Source organism: Penicillium alfredii (assembly GCF_028826965.1).
Source record: "Penicillium alfredii strain IBT 34128 chromosome Unknown utg000007l_segment0_segment0, whole genome shotgun sequence".
NCBI lineage: Eukaryota > Fungi > Ascomycota > Eurotiomycetes > Eurotiales > Aspergillaceae > Penicillium > Penicillium alfredii.
In genome coordinates this window covers 1,642,043-1,656,994 of record NW_026622704.1, presented here as the reverse complement: position 1 = coordinate 1,656,994, position 14,952 = coordinate 1,642,043, and the positions used below count along the sequence as shown (strand labels likewise).

General features: G+C 45.8%; 3 protein-coding genes across 3 annotated transcripts; 1 reads left to right on the top strand and 2 right to left on the bottom strand.

The window, feature by feature from the left end:
• Positions 1-681: 681 nt before the first annotated feature.
• On the bottom strand, positions 682-2,296 carry NUU61_005270 (class I SAM-dependent methyltransferase; the record flags this gene model as incomplete). Its single annotated transcript, XM_056655852.1, has 11 exons — positions 682-721; positions 781-1,209; positions 1,270-1,456; positions 1,508-1,533; positions 1,588-1,628; positions 1,706-1,781; positions 1,854-1,895; positions 1,961-1,990; positions 2,043-2,099; positions 2,155-2,216; positions 2,267-2,296. The coding sequence occupies 11 exons, from the start codon at positions 2,294-2,296 to the stop codon at positions 682-684; spliced, it is 1,020 nt and encodes a 339-aa protein (XP_056511465.1).
• Positions 2,297-3,961: 1,665 nt separating this feature from the next.
• NUU61_005269 (aspartic-type endopeptidase) lies at positions 3,962-5,650 on the bottom strand (the record flags this gene model as incomplete). The annotated part of the gene is made up of 1 exon (XM_056655851.1): positions 3,962-5,650. One exon carries the CDS (start codon positions 5,648-5,650, stop codon positions 3,962-3,964), a length of 1,689 nt encoding a protein of 562 aa, XP_056511464.1.
• Positions 5,651-6,810: 1,160 nt separating this feature from the next.
• On the top strand, positions 6,811-7,681 carry NUU61_005268 (glycoside hydrolase family 12 protein; the record flags this gene model as incomplete). Its single annotated transcript, XM_056655850.1, has 3 exons — positions 6,811-7,229; positions 7,292-7,512; positions 7,602-7,681. 3 exons carry the CDS (start codon positions 6,811-6,813, stop codon positions 7,679-7,681), a joined length of 720 nt encoding a protein of 239 aa, XP_056511463.1.
• Between the last annotated feature and the right edge of the window lie 7,271 nt (positions 7,682-14,952).

Sequence of the window (14,952 nt, the reverse complement as noted above, 5' to 3'; positions counted from 1 at the left end):
TCTCTCTATTTACAGGTCTCGTTGTTTTTGGCTAACTGGATGGTTCGGCTCTTTGGCGCATTCTACAAGGCCAGGTGTCGGCCGAGCATTCATCAAGCTCATGAAGGAGACGGTCGTGTTCACAGCCTTGATGGATGCTATCGCTTTTAGATTTTTCCGGTACGGTTATTTTATTTTTATATTATCCAAAACTGGAAAGTACCCTGCTTAACCCCTAGCCACTGCCCATGCCATCTACTTCCTACGGCGCGTCCAACGCCGACATCCGAAACATGACCATGCCCTCGCTAGCTGAAGTTCAGGAGCTAAGGGTGGCATGTATGTTTCGGGTGATACGTATTCGTGTCAATATGATTATTGGCGGTAGGCTTGCCCTTAGTATTCGGTAGAGTTGCTGCCGTTGGTGGTTGATATGGCTCCACACTTGGTATAGTGTTTTCCACCAACCAGTCTTTCGAGAGAGGAGGACCGGGCGTGGTTTTTATATGCATCGGTTGAAGGATAAGCTTGAGATTTCGAGATAATACGGCGATAACGAGTCGCGCCGAAGAGAGCCCACAATGATGGCAACATTGGGATCTGGAATCCGAGGATACCAAAACAATTCAAAGCGCCTTTTGCGGCGACTATTTGTGGCGGTGATGTATGGTGATGACCTGACTCCGAATTTGATCTCTGCGTTCAATCCCCTTGGAAAGGTTTTCGTGCCCATACTCGTCTCCTAAAAGTTATTAGCATCCAACAGATAAACAATGCGGTTGGCAACTTAAAAGGACTTACGTGAAGTTATAGCCGTGAATGCGCGGATCATTCAGCTCCTTGCGCACTGTAGCCAGGTACACCTGCACCTCCTCCTGTGTCCACGGCTTCGGCTCCCCAAAATGAGTGAGAAGCCACATAGCCCAACCCTCTAGAGCAGTGTTCCAATGATCATGCTGGAGCTGACCAGCCTCCTTGAGGAACTTGTCCTTAGGCCAGGATCCTAAAGGAATCTTGGCCTTTCGCTCATGGACGTCCACGAATCCGGCTTTCTCGATTGATCCGCGCATCGTTTCTTGGATGTTGAGTGACCGTCCGGCTCGCTCGGCGCATCTAATAAACATGTCGCCCCATCCCGCTAGCTGGTGTTCTTCCTTCAAGGTGCCATCATCGCTGCGGACTCGCACGTCAAATTCCAGCTGCTCTATCCAGCCACCAGGCTTGAGAGAGCTAACAAAAAGATGTCAGGGCTTTATTATTGGGAGTAATATTTCAGGACAAGAAACTTACTCGTAGGCCTGTTTGTATACCTGGTCCCATCCGTGGGGAGGGAAGGCGCCATACATTAGGCGCATATGGATCAAATCGAATGACTCTTTCCATGTCCACTCGAGGAGCACATCATCCACTTCGAAGATGCAGTTTGGTGGTGTCCATGACACTGGTGGGGGGAAGATATCCACGCCGCGGACGATAGCTAACCGGGGTTAGCAACAAGAATATGACTTTGGATCAAGAGATCCTGTACCTGATGGATAGCGATCGGCAACATCCCTGATGACCTGTTAATGCTTTTGAACCGGAAAGTGGGGGAAGTGGTTGAATTACATTGCCCAACTCCCTTGGCCAGTTCCGATGTCCAGAATACTCTATACTACATAGTTAGCATGACATTCAAGAGAGAAACGTGTAGGGGGGGGGGGGGGGGGGGGGGGTATAAATTTACCTGAGGCGACTCGCCTATAGGAGCGCGGAAAAGAGGATTCTCCTCATGATAATCTAGCACGAGAAACACTATGTGACTGGGTTTGTCAATATCGCAGCCCTTTGAGTAAATGAGACATGAAGAGGCACGGAGATGGGATGCGATTTACCCAAGCTCAAATGCCTCGAACTGCTGTTCGTCTGAAGGACCCCTGTACATCGGTTACTATATGTAAAAGAAATAGAATCAAATAGAACGGGGTTTCTCGCAACGAACCAGTAGTCATCTTCTTTAGTCGCCTGATATCTACATTTCCGGTTAATCTCGGCAAGTGACCATCAACGGGAAGTGGACAAACCGTCGGCCGTTTTCAAACCGCCCCCTCGCGATCTTAGACGCGATTGAAGTGGTTTCCCTAGAATATTGAGATTTAGAGCACAACCATAGATACGAGTAGCAGTAGCGCTCACGACTGATAGTCCTGGTGATCGATTCCAGAATCAAAGTCCACCGAACAGAGATCCGAGTCGTCCTAGACGAAAAAGTGAGCATAGTCAACTTGGATCATCACGCGCCACCTACCACCGCGATTTGTTCCGTATTTTCGGCCATGACTCTGGGACTTTTTCTATTCAAAAGACTAGGTATGGGGAGAATGTCGAAAGAAATTCGAGGAAATGGCTGGGGAGAAAAGGAGAAGCGAAAGGAAAAGGTGGGGGGAGAGGCTTGGGGCCATCGTGGGTTACCGACAGACTGGTACCGCGCCCGAGTGTTCGATCCTATAAATCCCAAAGTGACCATCCCTGCTTTCCTCACTTCGATTCTGATGTCTAGGCGGTTTCACTCCTACACAATGTCTACATGGTCGGATTTGCTTTCTACTAATGTTTAGGTATGTCTTTGTCGCCAAGGACCTCAGAAAAGAAGTTTATATCTTTCCCTCTTTCCCTCTTTCCCTCTCCTTCCCTCTCTTTCCCTTTGGTAGATAGCTGTCTTTAAAAGTAGACTATAACTAGAGCTATGTTCACCGCCACTCTGCTACCTCCCCCCAATGGGGGTGAATATGCCTGATCAAAACTTGTATACCAATAAACTTGGTTTATGTAATCACTTTCTTTTCCCAAGTTCACCTGGGCATTTTGTTGCGTACGCAAGTCTTGACTAGTGTACACGGGAGATTATCTAGGGACTTGAGAAGAAGAGAACCGGTGTGACCTACTAGTAAGCAGCGAATGCTAAAATTACGATTGAAGTAGGTATATTTAATCCTTTTACTGGCTCTCTTAATGAATAGTGATTGAGGCAGCCAAACACTCGATGGACTAGCAACAGGGCGCAATAAACATAGCCAAGCCTTGTGGGGCATGAAAAATCGATAATATGGAGAAGAGGGTAAGCAAGAAAAACGGGGCGAAGAGTAAGAAGGAGAGGCGGGGGAATTAAAAAAAATGCGACAGAGTAATGATATTTCCGTTGGAGTCTATGAGGTATCTTCACTAGTGATTTCGGTCAGCATATTATTTTCATTCATAGCGTCTGGTGCAGAATGCAAACAGAAACAGGATGGATAAAATGGTAGGTGGGATAGACAGGTGGTTAAACAGGTGATAAATGCAAGACCTTTGCAAATGTTGCCAGAAACCTTTTGCATCACCTCAGTATTCTCACCGACCTGGCCTACTTGTTTACTGACCAACTGATGAAAACCTCAGCTGAATATTTGGGAGAAAAGCCGTGAACTTCGACTCGATCATGGGGCGGTTGAATGGAACTATCCAACGGGTGCCAAAAGTCTGCCGACACTACAAAGGTAGTTCTTTAAAATAGAAAGACTAGAATCGGGCAAAATTTTTCGATATTTTTTTTGTTTGTGTTCTCATACAAAAAAAAAACAGTTTTTCTCAATTTCACCTATCTTTGACGGCGTACAGCTCTTTAAGAAAAAACCTAGATAAAAGTATCATATATAAAAGTTAATTGTCTACCAATTATTTAATAATTAAAAATAATTAAAAAAATAGCATACCATATAAATTTGTTAAGATATTTATGATTAAAATCATCAAGTTTTGCGGGGAATATAGTGAGTGTCGGCAGACTTTTGGACGGGTAGTGTAAGAACATCAGTCTTGGGACTCCACACGTTGGTATGGCTTCGAAATATACATGTATCGTGATAACAAAGCAATAAATATCTATTAAATACTATAGCTGAAAGTCCAAACACACAGATATCCTTCAACACCCAGTCCCTGGTGGTTCTTGCGGCAGTTCATATCAACCCAGTTCATAGCGTGGTGGCTCAACTTGTTCCGCCGGTTCATGTGCTGGATGATGTTTCGTCTCTAATTCTCGCGCCGCTTTGTCTGAACCCAACAATCCTTGCGGCTTGTACACATCTCTTGCACCGATTTCCTGTGGCAACCCCTCCCTAGCCAGTGTGGGTAGTTCAGCCGGCCCGGTCCCTGGGGCTGGTTTGGGGTGACGTTTGGCGCGACGCATCCAAAGCCATACAGCAGCAGCAATGATGATCAGGCCAGCAACGCTGACTCCAACCCCGACGCCCGCCTTGGCCCCAGTCGAAAGGCCGGCGTTTGTGTTGCTCTTGTCACCGGAAGAACTGGTGTCCAAATGCCAGTACTGGGCCCAGGTTTGCTCCCATGATCCGCTGGATCCGCTGAGAGTCTCGGAGCTGACATGGATGGGGGTGATTTCGGCTTTGGAAAGGGCTGGGCCTGGCGCTTGCCCCAGAAACCAAGTTCCGGTATTCTTCCCTTCATGCCAGTTGACCCCGACGAACGCAGATTGGAGAAACGCTCGACCGAGTACCGGGGTATCCGTGGAATAAAAGCAAGGGAAGTACGTGGTGTTGGTCTCCACGAGCGGCGCTTGCAGCGTGAGCGCTAGTTGCGCCAGGGGGACCTTGATGGTGATGTTTTGATTAGATACCCCATCCTGTTCAAATGTAAAGGACAAGTATGGCGCGGAGGACATGAGGGTAGCGTAGTTGCTGTGTGTGGTATCCCAGAAGTACAGGCCCAGGCCGTCGTTGAACGAAACGGGGAGGGAATTGGCGATGGCATCGCAGGTGGCCTCGGGCAGATATAAATAAGGCTTTGTCGGGTCGATAACAACGGTCTTCGGCAAGGTAGCACCATTGCTTTGCTGAAATATTCCATCTTGGCTGGTAAATCCAGGTGGAGTGCTCCCCCCAGCAATGCCCAGGCCCATATCCTTCATCCGGATCTGCAGCTGGCCGCTCGTATCCGAATTCAGACTGACGGACTGCGCGCTCACATTCCCGAGGACCCGGCTTTTGTCATAGCCACCTAAAACCAAAGAGCCTGGAACTTTGGTCCCCGCAGACCCGATATGCATGCTATACGAGTAGGATGGGATAGCATTGTCTCCTCCAGAGCGGTAGAGCCATGATGCGATCCAGTTGAACGTTGTCTTGTTGTCAACCTCATCAGCCGTCCATGGGGCGCCCAGGGCCAGACTGCCCACCTGGACCGGATACACCTTGCCATTGGGATAGGTCTCGTATGTGTCGTAGACTGCCTGGAAGCTGACATTCGGGACCGATGGGCCAAAGCTGACCTGGTCGCCAATCCGACCCTCGATGCCTTTTCCTTCCACCGACCAGTAGACTGTCTCCCACGAGGTGCGGTTGAGGACAACCGCTGACTTCGATTCCGTCTGGTTGTAGGTGCCTGCCTGGCTGGCATAGCATGTTGATGATGTCGTTTTGTTGGAGCAGATCGAATCTAACAGGATTGTACTGGCATAATTAGCCCCGGGGTATAGCGCAACTGGCTGCTTGTTGCTGCCAATCTCCACCGCGACGCCCTGCCACGGGCCATCGGGCCCATAGGCCTGGTCGGACCATTTCATCACATAGGGACTGGCTGCGGCATCAGTCACCTGTAGGACCGCTGAGAAAACGAAGAGAAGCAGTTGTCGCATGGTGGTATAAGTGATGCTATACGCGGTCCAACAGGCAGTGCCTCTGTGAAGAAGAGAGGAAGAGAGTAATAGAGCGGATGGATAACGTGAATAGGGTGACAACAAGGGGGCCGGGATTATGGCCCCCAATATCGTGCCACAGCCAGGAAGCAGCTGTGAACCACTAATTTATGGGTCTGTCACATTCAAACCGCATTAATCCTATTTAGGATAATTGCATACCACACCCGGCTTATTTTTCGCTGTAAGCACTTTTCCAAACTTACAGTAAATAGGCCTAGCACAAGTAGCAGGCCCACCTGTGAAAGTGCATAATATATACGCTTATAGACAGCAGAAGTTTCCAACCATATAGTGACTATATGAGATTCTGCTATCTATTCATAAGCACAAAACCTATGAATTCCTCCTAGCACAATATGGTACTCTATATAATAACGCTCTGTCTATTAAATTAACCAACACGCAATGCAGCATCGTTCCTAGGAGGTGCTTGAAATACTTCATCTAGCATATTAGGCCTAAGAAAAGTAGGGTGTGATTGGGTGGTGTGACGGATAGCCGGTACCCCTTGCTGCCCCACTGTGGTGGCTAGCTATAGTATGTACGATAGCAGGATCCAGTTTATTGGTTTAATATGGAGTCTTTCTCCAGAGTGGAATTATAATTGGTTTATTAGAATCAGTTATAATACAATACCACAAAATACATCTTACATTTTTATTATATTTTTAATGTGCAGTTAATAGCCTATTGAAATATATAAATATATCTCCGGTATTCAGGAAAGTAGGAAATAGGGAGGCTTGGATAGGGGGTTTGGAATATATTATTTAGGGATTTTAGGGTAAGAGATCAAGTAAAAGCTTATCAGTGTCTGGGGATCACCTCAGCGGACTAAGCAACCGAGATTAAATGTCTCAGAAAGGGCCCCCTTTTTCAATGAGGGTCCCCTCATCTCCACTCCTGAGGTCTTGTTTGGCGATCTACTCCACCTTCACCCCCCCACCCATGTCTCACCAAGATGAGATGAGATTATGATCTTTTGGGGGCGATTCTCTTGAAATGGGGGCCTAAAGTCAAGACGTATAAGTATGGCACCACGGAGTGATAACCTCAAACCATGCACCATCTCGCTTGATCCCACCTATCAAATAACCATGGCGAAATTTACTCTACCCTTGGCTTTGGCTCTTTCGGCTGTGGCTCAGGCCCAGGTCGCCACACTTTGTGACCAATACGCAATCTATGACAAATATCCCTTTCTTCTCAACAACAACCTGTGGGGTAAGGACAAGGGATCCGGCTCCCAATGCACCTACGTCGATAAGATCTCCTCGTCCGAGGTTTCCTGGCACACCACGTGGAACTGGTCCGGCACTGACAGCGAGGTGAAGAGCTACGCCAACTCGGGCTTCGATTTCACCAAGAAATATGTCAGCGATATCGGGAAGATCCCAACGACGGCCTCCTGGAGCTATGATAACACCGATATCAAGGCCGATGTTGCGTATGATTTGTTCACGGCTGCGGACATCAACCATACAACTTCGAGTGGCGATTATGAGCTAATGATCTGGTTTGTTCTCTTTGGGAGCCCACGAATGTAAGCACTAGGCTAATATTCGTACTCGCATATAGGCTGGCCAAGTACGGATCTGTCCAGCCCATCGGGAAGCAAATCGATACCACCAACATCGGTGGGTATAGCTGGGATGTTTGGTACGGCGGGGATGCGATGAAGACTTATAGCTTCGTCCCTTCGGGTAACGCTATTACCTCCTTCTCCGGGGATATCAAGAAGTTCTTCGACTATCTGACCCAGAGTCATTCGTTTCCGGCATCGAGCCAGAATCTCATCAGTATGTTTTCTCTGATCCGGGTCTGATCCGGGTCTGATCCGGGTGGAATCCCAGACCGAGCACTGGACTAATCAATATTGTCTCTACAGCTTTGCAATTTGGCACGGAGCCTTTTACAGGCGGGAAGTCGACATTGACGGTGTCGAAGTTTAGTGCCAATGTTGCTTAATTTCTGGGAACAAGTGAGGTTCTTTGAATAGCATAAGACATCATGCACGATGTGGAATAGAGGGGTATTGGTAGGGGCACATCCAGTTTTCTTTTTTGGCTATTACAGTAGCACGCGGGCATACAGTGTACTGTACAGTAGAGCGTGACCCGAAATTAGTGTGGCGTCACTCGAAAATTGGAAGAATATTACCCAGAGCAGCTCGGATCACGCTCTACTAGATCCCGGTGCCGATAACCGAAAAATGGGTGAAGTATGTATACATATTAGATGAATATCTAGCGGTGGGTGCCTGAACATCTGGCCATTACATTGATCCACATCTCGAGGTTTGAAATTTCTTACAGTAGCCAAAACCAGACCAGGAAGTGGTGGCGGCGATTGGTATTTTTGTACCAAAAGGCTAGTAAGCACGTAACTGTAGGGGAATAAGCAGCGAAAACAGGGGGAAGGCAAATTGAGCCGAGGGAATATGTCAGCGCTTTAAGGGTAACGTAATCCACAAGCGAGCGAGCCACCCTAAAACACATAGTAAATATGAGTAAATGTAATTGTCAATCTCAACAACAAAATATTGGTTCTTTTTGACATTAAGGGTAGAGATATAATAAGATGTCAATAGTTATATATTTGAGTCTTAGATAATTCAAATAATTTTCTATCGAGATTACAAAAAATACACTGTAAATTTAATAATATCTAAAGAGATATATATATCCCCACAACCACTATATTAATAGAGCTTAGACTCATGCAATATAATAACATGATTGTATATAATAGAGTTATGTAGCTAAATATAATTCTTAAATAATAAATGTTGAGATTCGAGGTTGTATTTTATTGCATTTACTATATGTTTTGGCGTGGCTCGCTCGCTTGTGGATTACGTTATACGAGTTTTGGATAAAGATTGGACGGGTATTTAGGTGAAGGCCTAAAGATCAGCTTAACCGCCTTGAAGGGTAGGACGCAAAAAGACGAATTGAAAAAAAAGGAGGAAAAAAGAAAAACATACAACAGCCAGGATTCGCTGGTGGTCACCCACCCAACTACTAACTGGCCGGCGTGTGGCTTAAGTACGGCTGAGCGGACGGGAAGCCCTGTTCTCCACACCCTGTGGTCGTATGTGCTAGAATTGATGTTTTCATGATTTATATCAAGCATAAATCAAGTATAATCTCCTACAACAAAGATGAAATAACCAAACATGACTTGACCGAGGCCAGGGTGATAAATACTGTTAAGGCCCTAGGCCTTACGGGTCACGTTGTCAGGCGGTCTGGCAACATGTCCAACTAACCTGTAAGTTTACAGCTACTGTCTTGCTCCCCGGTCCCATAGCTTGACTCGCTGTTAGCTCCCAACGTGGTGACAAGGGGACTATGGAACTTACACGTCCATAGTATAGATTGCCCCTCACGGACTAACACTGTTAACATCGTTCTAGGGAAATAGCACCGTTGGTTCCACCCTCCCCGTGGACAATCTTTATCCCCAGACTCACCTATAATTCTAAAGACTCTTCACTAAATTCTTTCAAGAACCGAAAACTTTAAATGGGACAGTGTCCCATTTCCGACAACACTTCATTTTCAACTCGACTATGTCTATACCATTGATAAACATGCTGGTCATTTCACGGTCACTCGGTGGAGAACGGTGAATGAAGATCTACACCAGATCACCCAACAGGCGGCATTGGCCAGTATCCGGGAGACGCCGCTCTCTACAATAGAGTCACTCCTTCATGATCTAGGGAGGCCGTCTAAGTACAATGAACACTCGCCGAGCGATATGTGTGAAAAAACCAATATTCAACGTCTTTTCAAGTCATTCGATATCAAGCCTAGCATCCCCACGCGGCTCAATGAGCTACACTTCCAACTCTTTACGGACTTTGTTTTCATATGGCGGTTTCATCTCGACGCCCCTTCTATCTGGGGACAATCGCCCTCCCTTTTCTCTGCCCTTGCGATCGGACTCTTACGTCTCGCAGCATGGGACCTTGAGGTCGGGGATATGGGTACCGAGGAACTGCCAATCACATTTTCATCGCTTCTGCGATGGAGGGCACCCGCCGATGAGATATTCTGGTTCCATAGATATCTTATCATATGCTGCAACACCGACCAAATTGGCACTTCTGTTACTACAAAAGCAAAAGATTTCGCCCACAGTACTAAACACAAAGGGCCTGTTCATGTAATAGCCATTTCCACCCGGCATATCGCGCTTTTTTTGAGATTTGCAATGGCAATGTACTCCATTATGCCGCTATTCCACATGTTACCAATACTTCAGCACTGCATTGCTCCCCGGGATTCAGGATATGGGCATATATATTCACTTCGAATCGCTGGAAGGGGGGTGCAGTCAATTCCAAGGAGTACTGGGGCGTCACAATACCCCCAGAGCTTTTCGAGATGATCCTTTCAGCAACCATGTCAAGAGATTTGATCTCTATGGCCCAGGCATCTGATTTGGTTGAAAAATGGTATTACTCTACTATTCCCCAAATCGATGGTCTCAAGCTACAAAACTTTGCCCTCTCCATACCGTGTTGTAGCAACCGAAATGAATCGGACGACAGTGGGGTTTACTGCTCAGTTTGTTATGCTTGGTTACATCTGGGATGTATAGATCTGTCATCTAGTGTACCTTCTAGTACTGATGAGCTTCACTGTTCTGATTGCCGAGAGAGTAGACCGTGTGCCTCTCTTGAATCGGGCGGTATTTACCAATTCTATCGTGCAAAGCGAGAACGGGAGGCTTGCAGCGTGGTTCACGGGGCAGAACTACAAATTTTCGGTTGCGAGTGGCCAAGACCTCCTGTCGCCGGCCTGAGTTATGGCTCACCAGATCCACGGCCCGCCTCCTCCACGAAGCATCGATTATACGATATTCTTCAATGGGATGTTTTCTGGTCTTGCATATGGATTCGATAAGTAGTAAAATTTACGAGATAATGCAGAGGTTTGACAAGCAATTCAAACCTAGGCAAGCAACATCCTTCGAAAGCCATATTCCAACGCTTGTATTTGATGAAGCATTTCAACTTAGGGTATTATGTGCTAACGGAGCCTTGAAGATAGATTAACATTTATTGTAAACGGAATACTTTGACCTTATCTGGCGGATATATACCATCAGATCGTGGCTATATACAGATGCTAAGACGCGGGCTTTTGTGCAATAGAGATCATAGTCTAATAACCAGCCAGGGGTCTATGCTGGCTGATTGTGCGAAAAAGGTGAGAATTTACCTTGGCTTACCCTGCTTCTCACCCTGTCTATTGCGAGCCCATCATTCTCATTCAGGTTGCGCGACATAAGAAAGCAGCTTTACTGTTTAAATATAGCTATATAAACTATTTGTATGTTGTTTCTAGTACATACGACCACAGGGTGTGGAATAATTGGGGGGTACGGGCGCAGAGACCATAGTTCTACGTGGTGTTATCGTGGGAAAACTGTGGCGTTTCCGCGCAGAAGTTGGTATAGTTCGGTTGCCAGGAGACTAAACCTTATTAGGTATAGCTAGCGTTTATTTCTACTGCACTTCTTACATATTGTAGTGGGGGATTTGCATGCAGGATAGGATTGGCAGCGCCTAAGCAATAAGGCATCGCAGAGTCCCGATGGGAGAGATGGGAGAGATGGGAGAGATATCACCCTCTTTGGATGAGATAGACAAGACAACTACCCAAGCAATTTTCGGTTTCATCAGGATCTCGTTCGGTTCACTATTTCTTCGGTATGACTTGCTCAGTGTCTGTCTGATCACTACACCGGCCCTCTACAGTCCCCAGCAGGACAGTGTGGGTGTTTTGTCCGCTTCTCAGCTCCCGTCTGCTTGCCAGACAGCCATCGCGCATCTCCCACTTCAATATATACTAAACCTAACTAGTGAAGAGCAGAAAGCGCGATGGCAGTCTGTCAAGCAGACGGGACGAGAGCGAGCACCAAAACACCACACCATGTCATGTCGCGGACAGCATGGATGATATCAGGGAGGGGATCACGAAGATGGTCCGGCTTGCATGCTGTATCATGGACAGAACAGAATAATAAACAATATCTTCTTGGACCGGAATAGTAAAGGTTCTTGATTCTCTAATGCTGGCCGAAGCCAAATCTATTGTACAGAAGTTTTGAAGCCTTATTTGTCAGGCGTCACATCAGAATCAGCTGATCCCCCACTACAATATCTAAAGTAATAAATTTTTATTTGTTCTAACCTTAGGAAAGATCTAATCTGGAAATCCTTCTATTCCTGGGGTATTAGAGCTCTTGTAAGACGTAAAACCCTAGTAGACAGGATAAATAACTAGTTTATAACACTAATGAATAAATGATTTTATGATAACTTAAATAGGTAAAGTCGAAGGATTTATGCTAGCATAGGAAATTTATGGGATTCCCATGGGAAATGGACAAAAACTATATCCCATGGGTCCTTGTTTGTCAAGGTCTAGTAATTTATCTAGTATAGCCTTTATAGCCTTATAATATATAGTAAAAATATCCTAGTAATATCCTAGTAATACTAAGTAGATATAAGTAATTCCAAGTAATACCTAGTATCTCTAAGTAACTACTAGTAGAAACTAGTCCTAGGTGACTAGGTGACCAAGTGGATTTTCCACCTGATCACCTGGTCACCTATAAACTCGAAATTTCACACAGGATCCAGGTCAGTGAATCGAGTCGACGACACCCCTCATGTTCGAACCGATGAATGAGGTGGTCAATCCTCGATTGTTTCAAAGTCCGTGGGCCATATAAATTAATGTCGTCGTAGAATAGCTGGTCGAGTTGCTCCACTCTCACCGAGCCTATATGGGCTTCTTGCAATTGGCGTGAAATATGCAAATCGGAGGTAGTCATGATGCATCGAAATATTCTCTTAAATGCTTATGGAAGGCCGATGCTGCAAATAAGTTTATAGAAGGTGGACGATGGAAAGGGAATGATGACAAAGGGGTAGAGAAGGCATAGACCACCATTTCTATGAAGGCCATGGTTTTTCATCTGGCCCATGATTTTCGCTATCATAGGATGGTGGCCATCCTATGGCAGGCCTTTTCCCACGATAAACCTATCAGCTGACATGTTGTCTCGAAAGTCGGGGCTTTATCGTATGACAAAGCTCATCTCACGATATGTATTGGGACACGATTTTGCTCCCACCGGGCTTATCGTGGGGCAGAACTTGACCCATGATTTTTTTTATTCCCAAGGCGTTATTTATCCTAATACATGGCTTATCGTATGGCAGATCCCATCTCCACGACATGACACGGCCTACGGCGCCTATCCCACGATATGCACTGGCCCACGATCCCTTCTTCCGTAAGACAGACTTTTTCTTGAGGGAATAACAATCCCACGAAATACTATGGCCTGTGATTTCTCCTTTCGCAAGACAGGGCTTTTCGTGTCTATCCCACGCCCAATAATGCGTTCAATCTTAGAGTTTATTCTGAGAAAATAAATAAATATATATATATATATATATATATATATATGTATATATAGTTTTTTTTTAAAAAAAAAAAATTTCAATAACAGAGTGATTACATTGATCAAATCACGCAGATCCTATTCCAGAAAAAGAAAAAAACAAAAACAAAAACAAAAACAAAAACAAAAAACCAGAATATGGCTTCCATGGTCCATTCAACATGGGCCATTTAGCTAACCTCCTTCTCTAATATGCCATGGTTTTCCTGCTCATGCGGTGGGAAAGAAAGATGGACATCAACCTAGGGATCTATGTCAATCACAGCTTTCTCAGTGGGGCCATTAATAACATACGTCAACATCTGTGTTATATGGAAAGGTAGATTCAATGACCTGTAGTGTGTCCCGGCGTTTACGGATGACGGTGACGTGAACTGTCACAAGGCCGAGCTTCTGGGCAACGCGAGATAGAATTCTCAATATAGCTGCTTGAATGGAAATGAGATATTTTTGAGGATGTTATCAGCCTGTAGGTATAAATACCTAGCTACTCCCCACCCTCCATGGTTTCCCGTGGCTTGGAAAACCATGTCCTTCAAAACCATGGGTCTCGGACGGCCCGAGCGGTGCATAAAAAATATTAGGCGCTTAATCCCAAGGGTTGGCAGGTGACCAAGCTGTCTCAATCGGTTCTATTTTTTCTTTCCTTTTTCTTTGGCTAAAGATATCTTTCCTACGCGGTTTGACGATTTGATAATGATTGTAGGGTCGTATGATATTTGAATCTATATTCTCAAACTAGTCTTGATATTATGATCGGGGTGGCAGGAAAACATAAACGCAAAACTTTGATCCTCGGCGAGAATTGATCAGCCTCGGCCCAACATACCTTTGTCCGACGAGAAAGTCATCACGACGTAAGTCTAGAAGAATAAAAGCCCCTTCTCTTCCATTGCCTTAATTACTTCGCTAGAAGCTGTCTGCTGCTCCTAGGGGCCCTTAGGCGTAATATCGAGGGCGAAATAGGGCGTTCCGGAGTAAATCTTCCACGCTAAACCGCCCTCCTTACGACTCTCATCTAGACCGAGGAAAATCAGATTCGGGTACGGTTTACGCAAGTCGAAGTTCTTAATTATGTCTTCTTCCGACTAGTCATAGACGTCCTACAGGACGAGCTTACGCACTTCGTCATATTTAGCATAATACAGCCCAGCCGGGGAGGGGGTCAACGGGGCGAGGTTATTCAAGAGTATAAAACGGGTGCTTAGGTGCTTTAGGGCGGTTAATAGGAATAGATAGTTGCTACGTAGAAATAACAATCGGTTTAATAGAGAGCCTAGCGATGTTTAGTCTTGCGTACTCACCTCCTAGGTTCCCCCGTAGTATATACTAGAGAAGTAGTTCACCGTCTCTCTACCGAAGCGGCGGGATAGTATAGATTCTACGAGCGTGTAGGCCGGGGTAGGGATCTGCGAAGCGCTTATTCTACCGATGGGGTTTAGAGGACCTTAGGAGAGTCTCGAGGATGTTGAAGAAATTCGGCGACGCTTTCAATCCTCAATTAATCAGCGCGGTTCCGATGTAATTACCTATATTCCAATAACCCGTTATTTATCAGAGTTAGGCCGATTTAGGCGGGAGTTTGGGTATCGATGGTAAATACTATAACGGGAGAGCGGGAAAACTCGGCGTCCCTATATACGTGATCTCCTGCTCTTGGATTACCCAATCGGGTAATACCAGAGTATCTACATTTAGATCTATAGAGGTATATAGTTGATTTTATCTAACAGGGTTTTCACGAG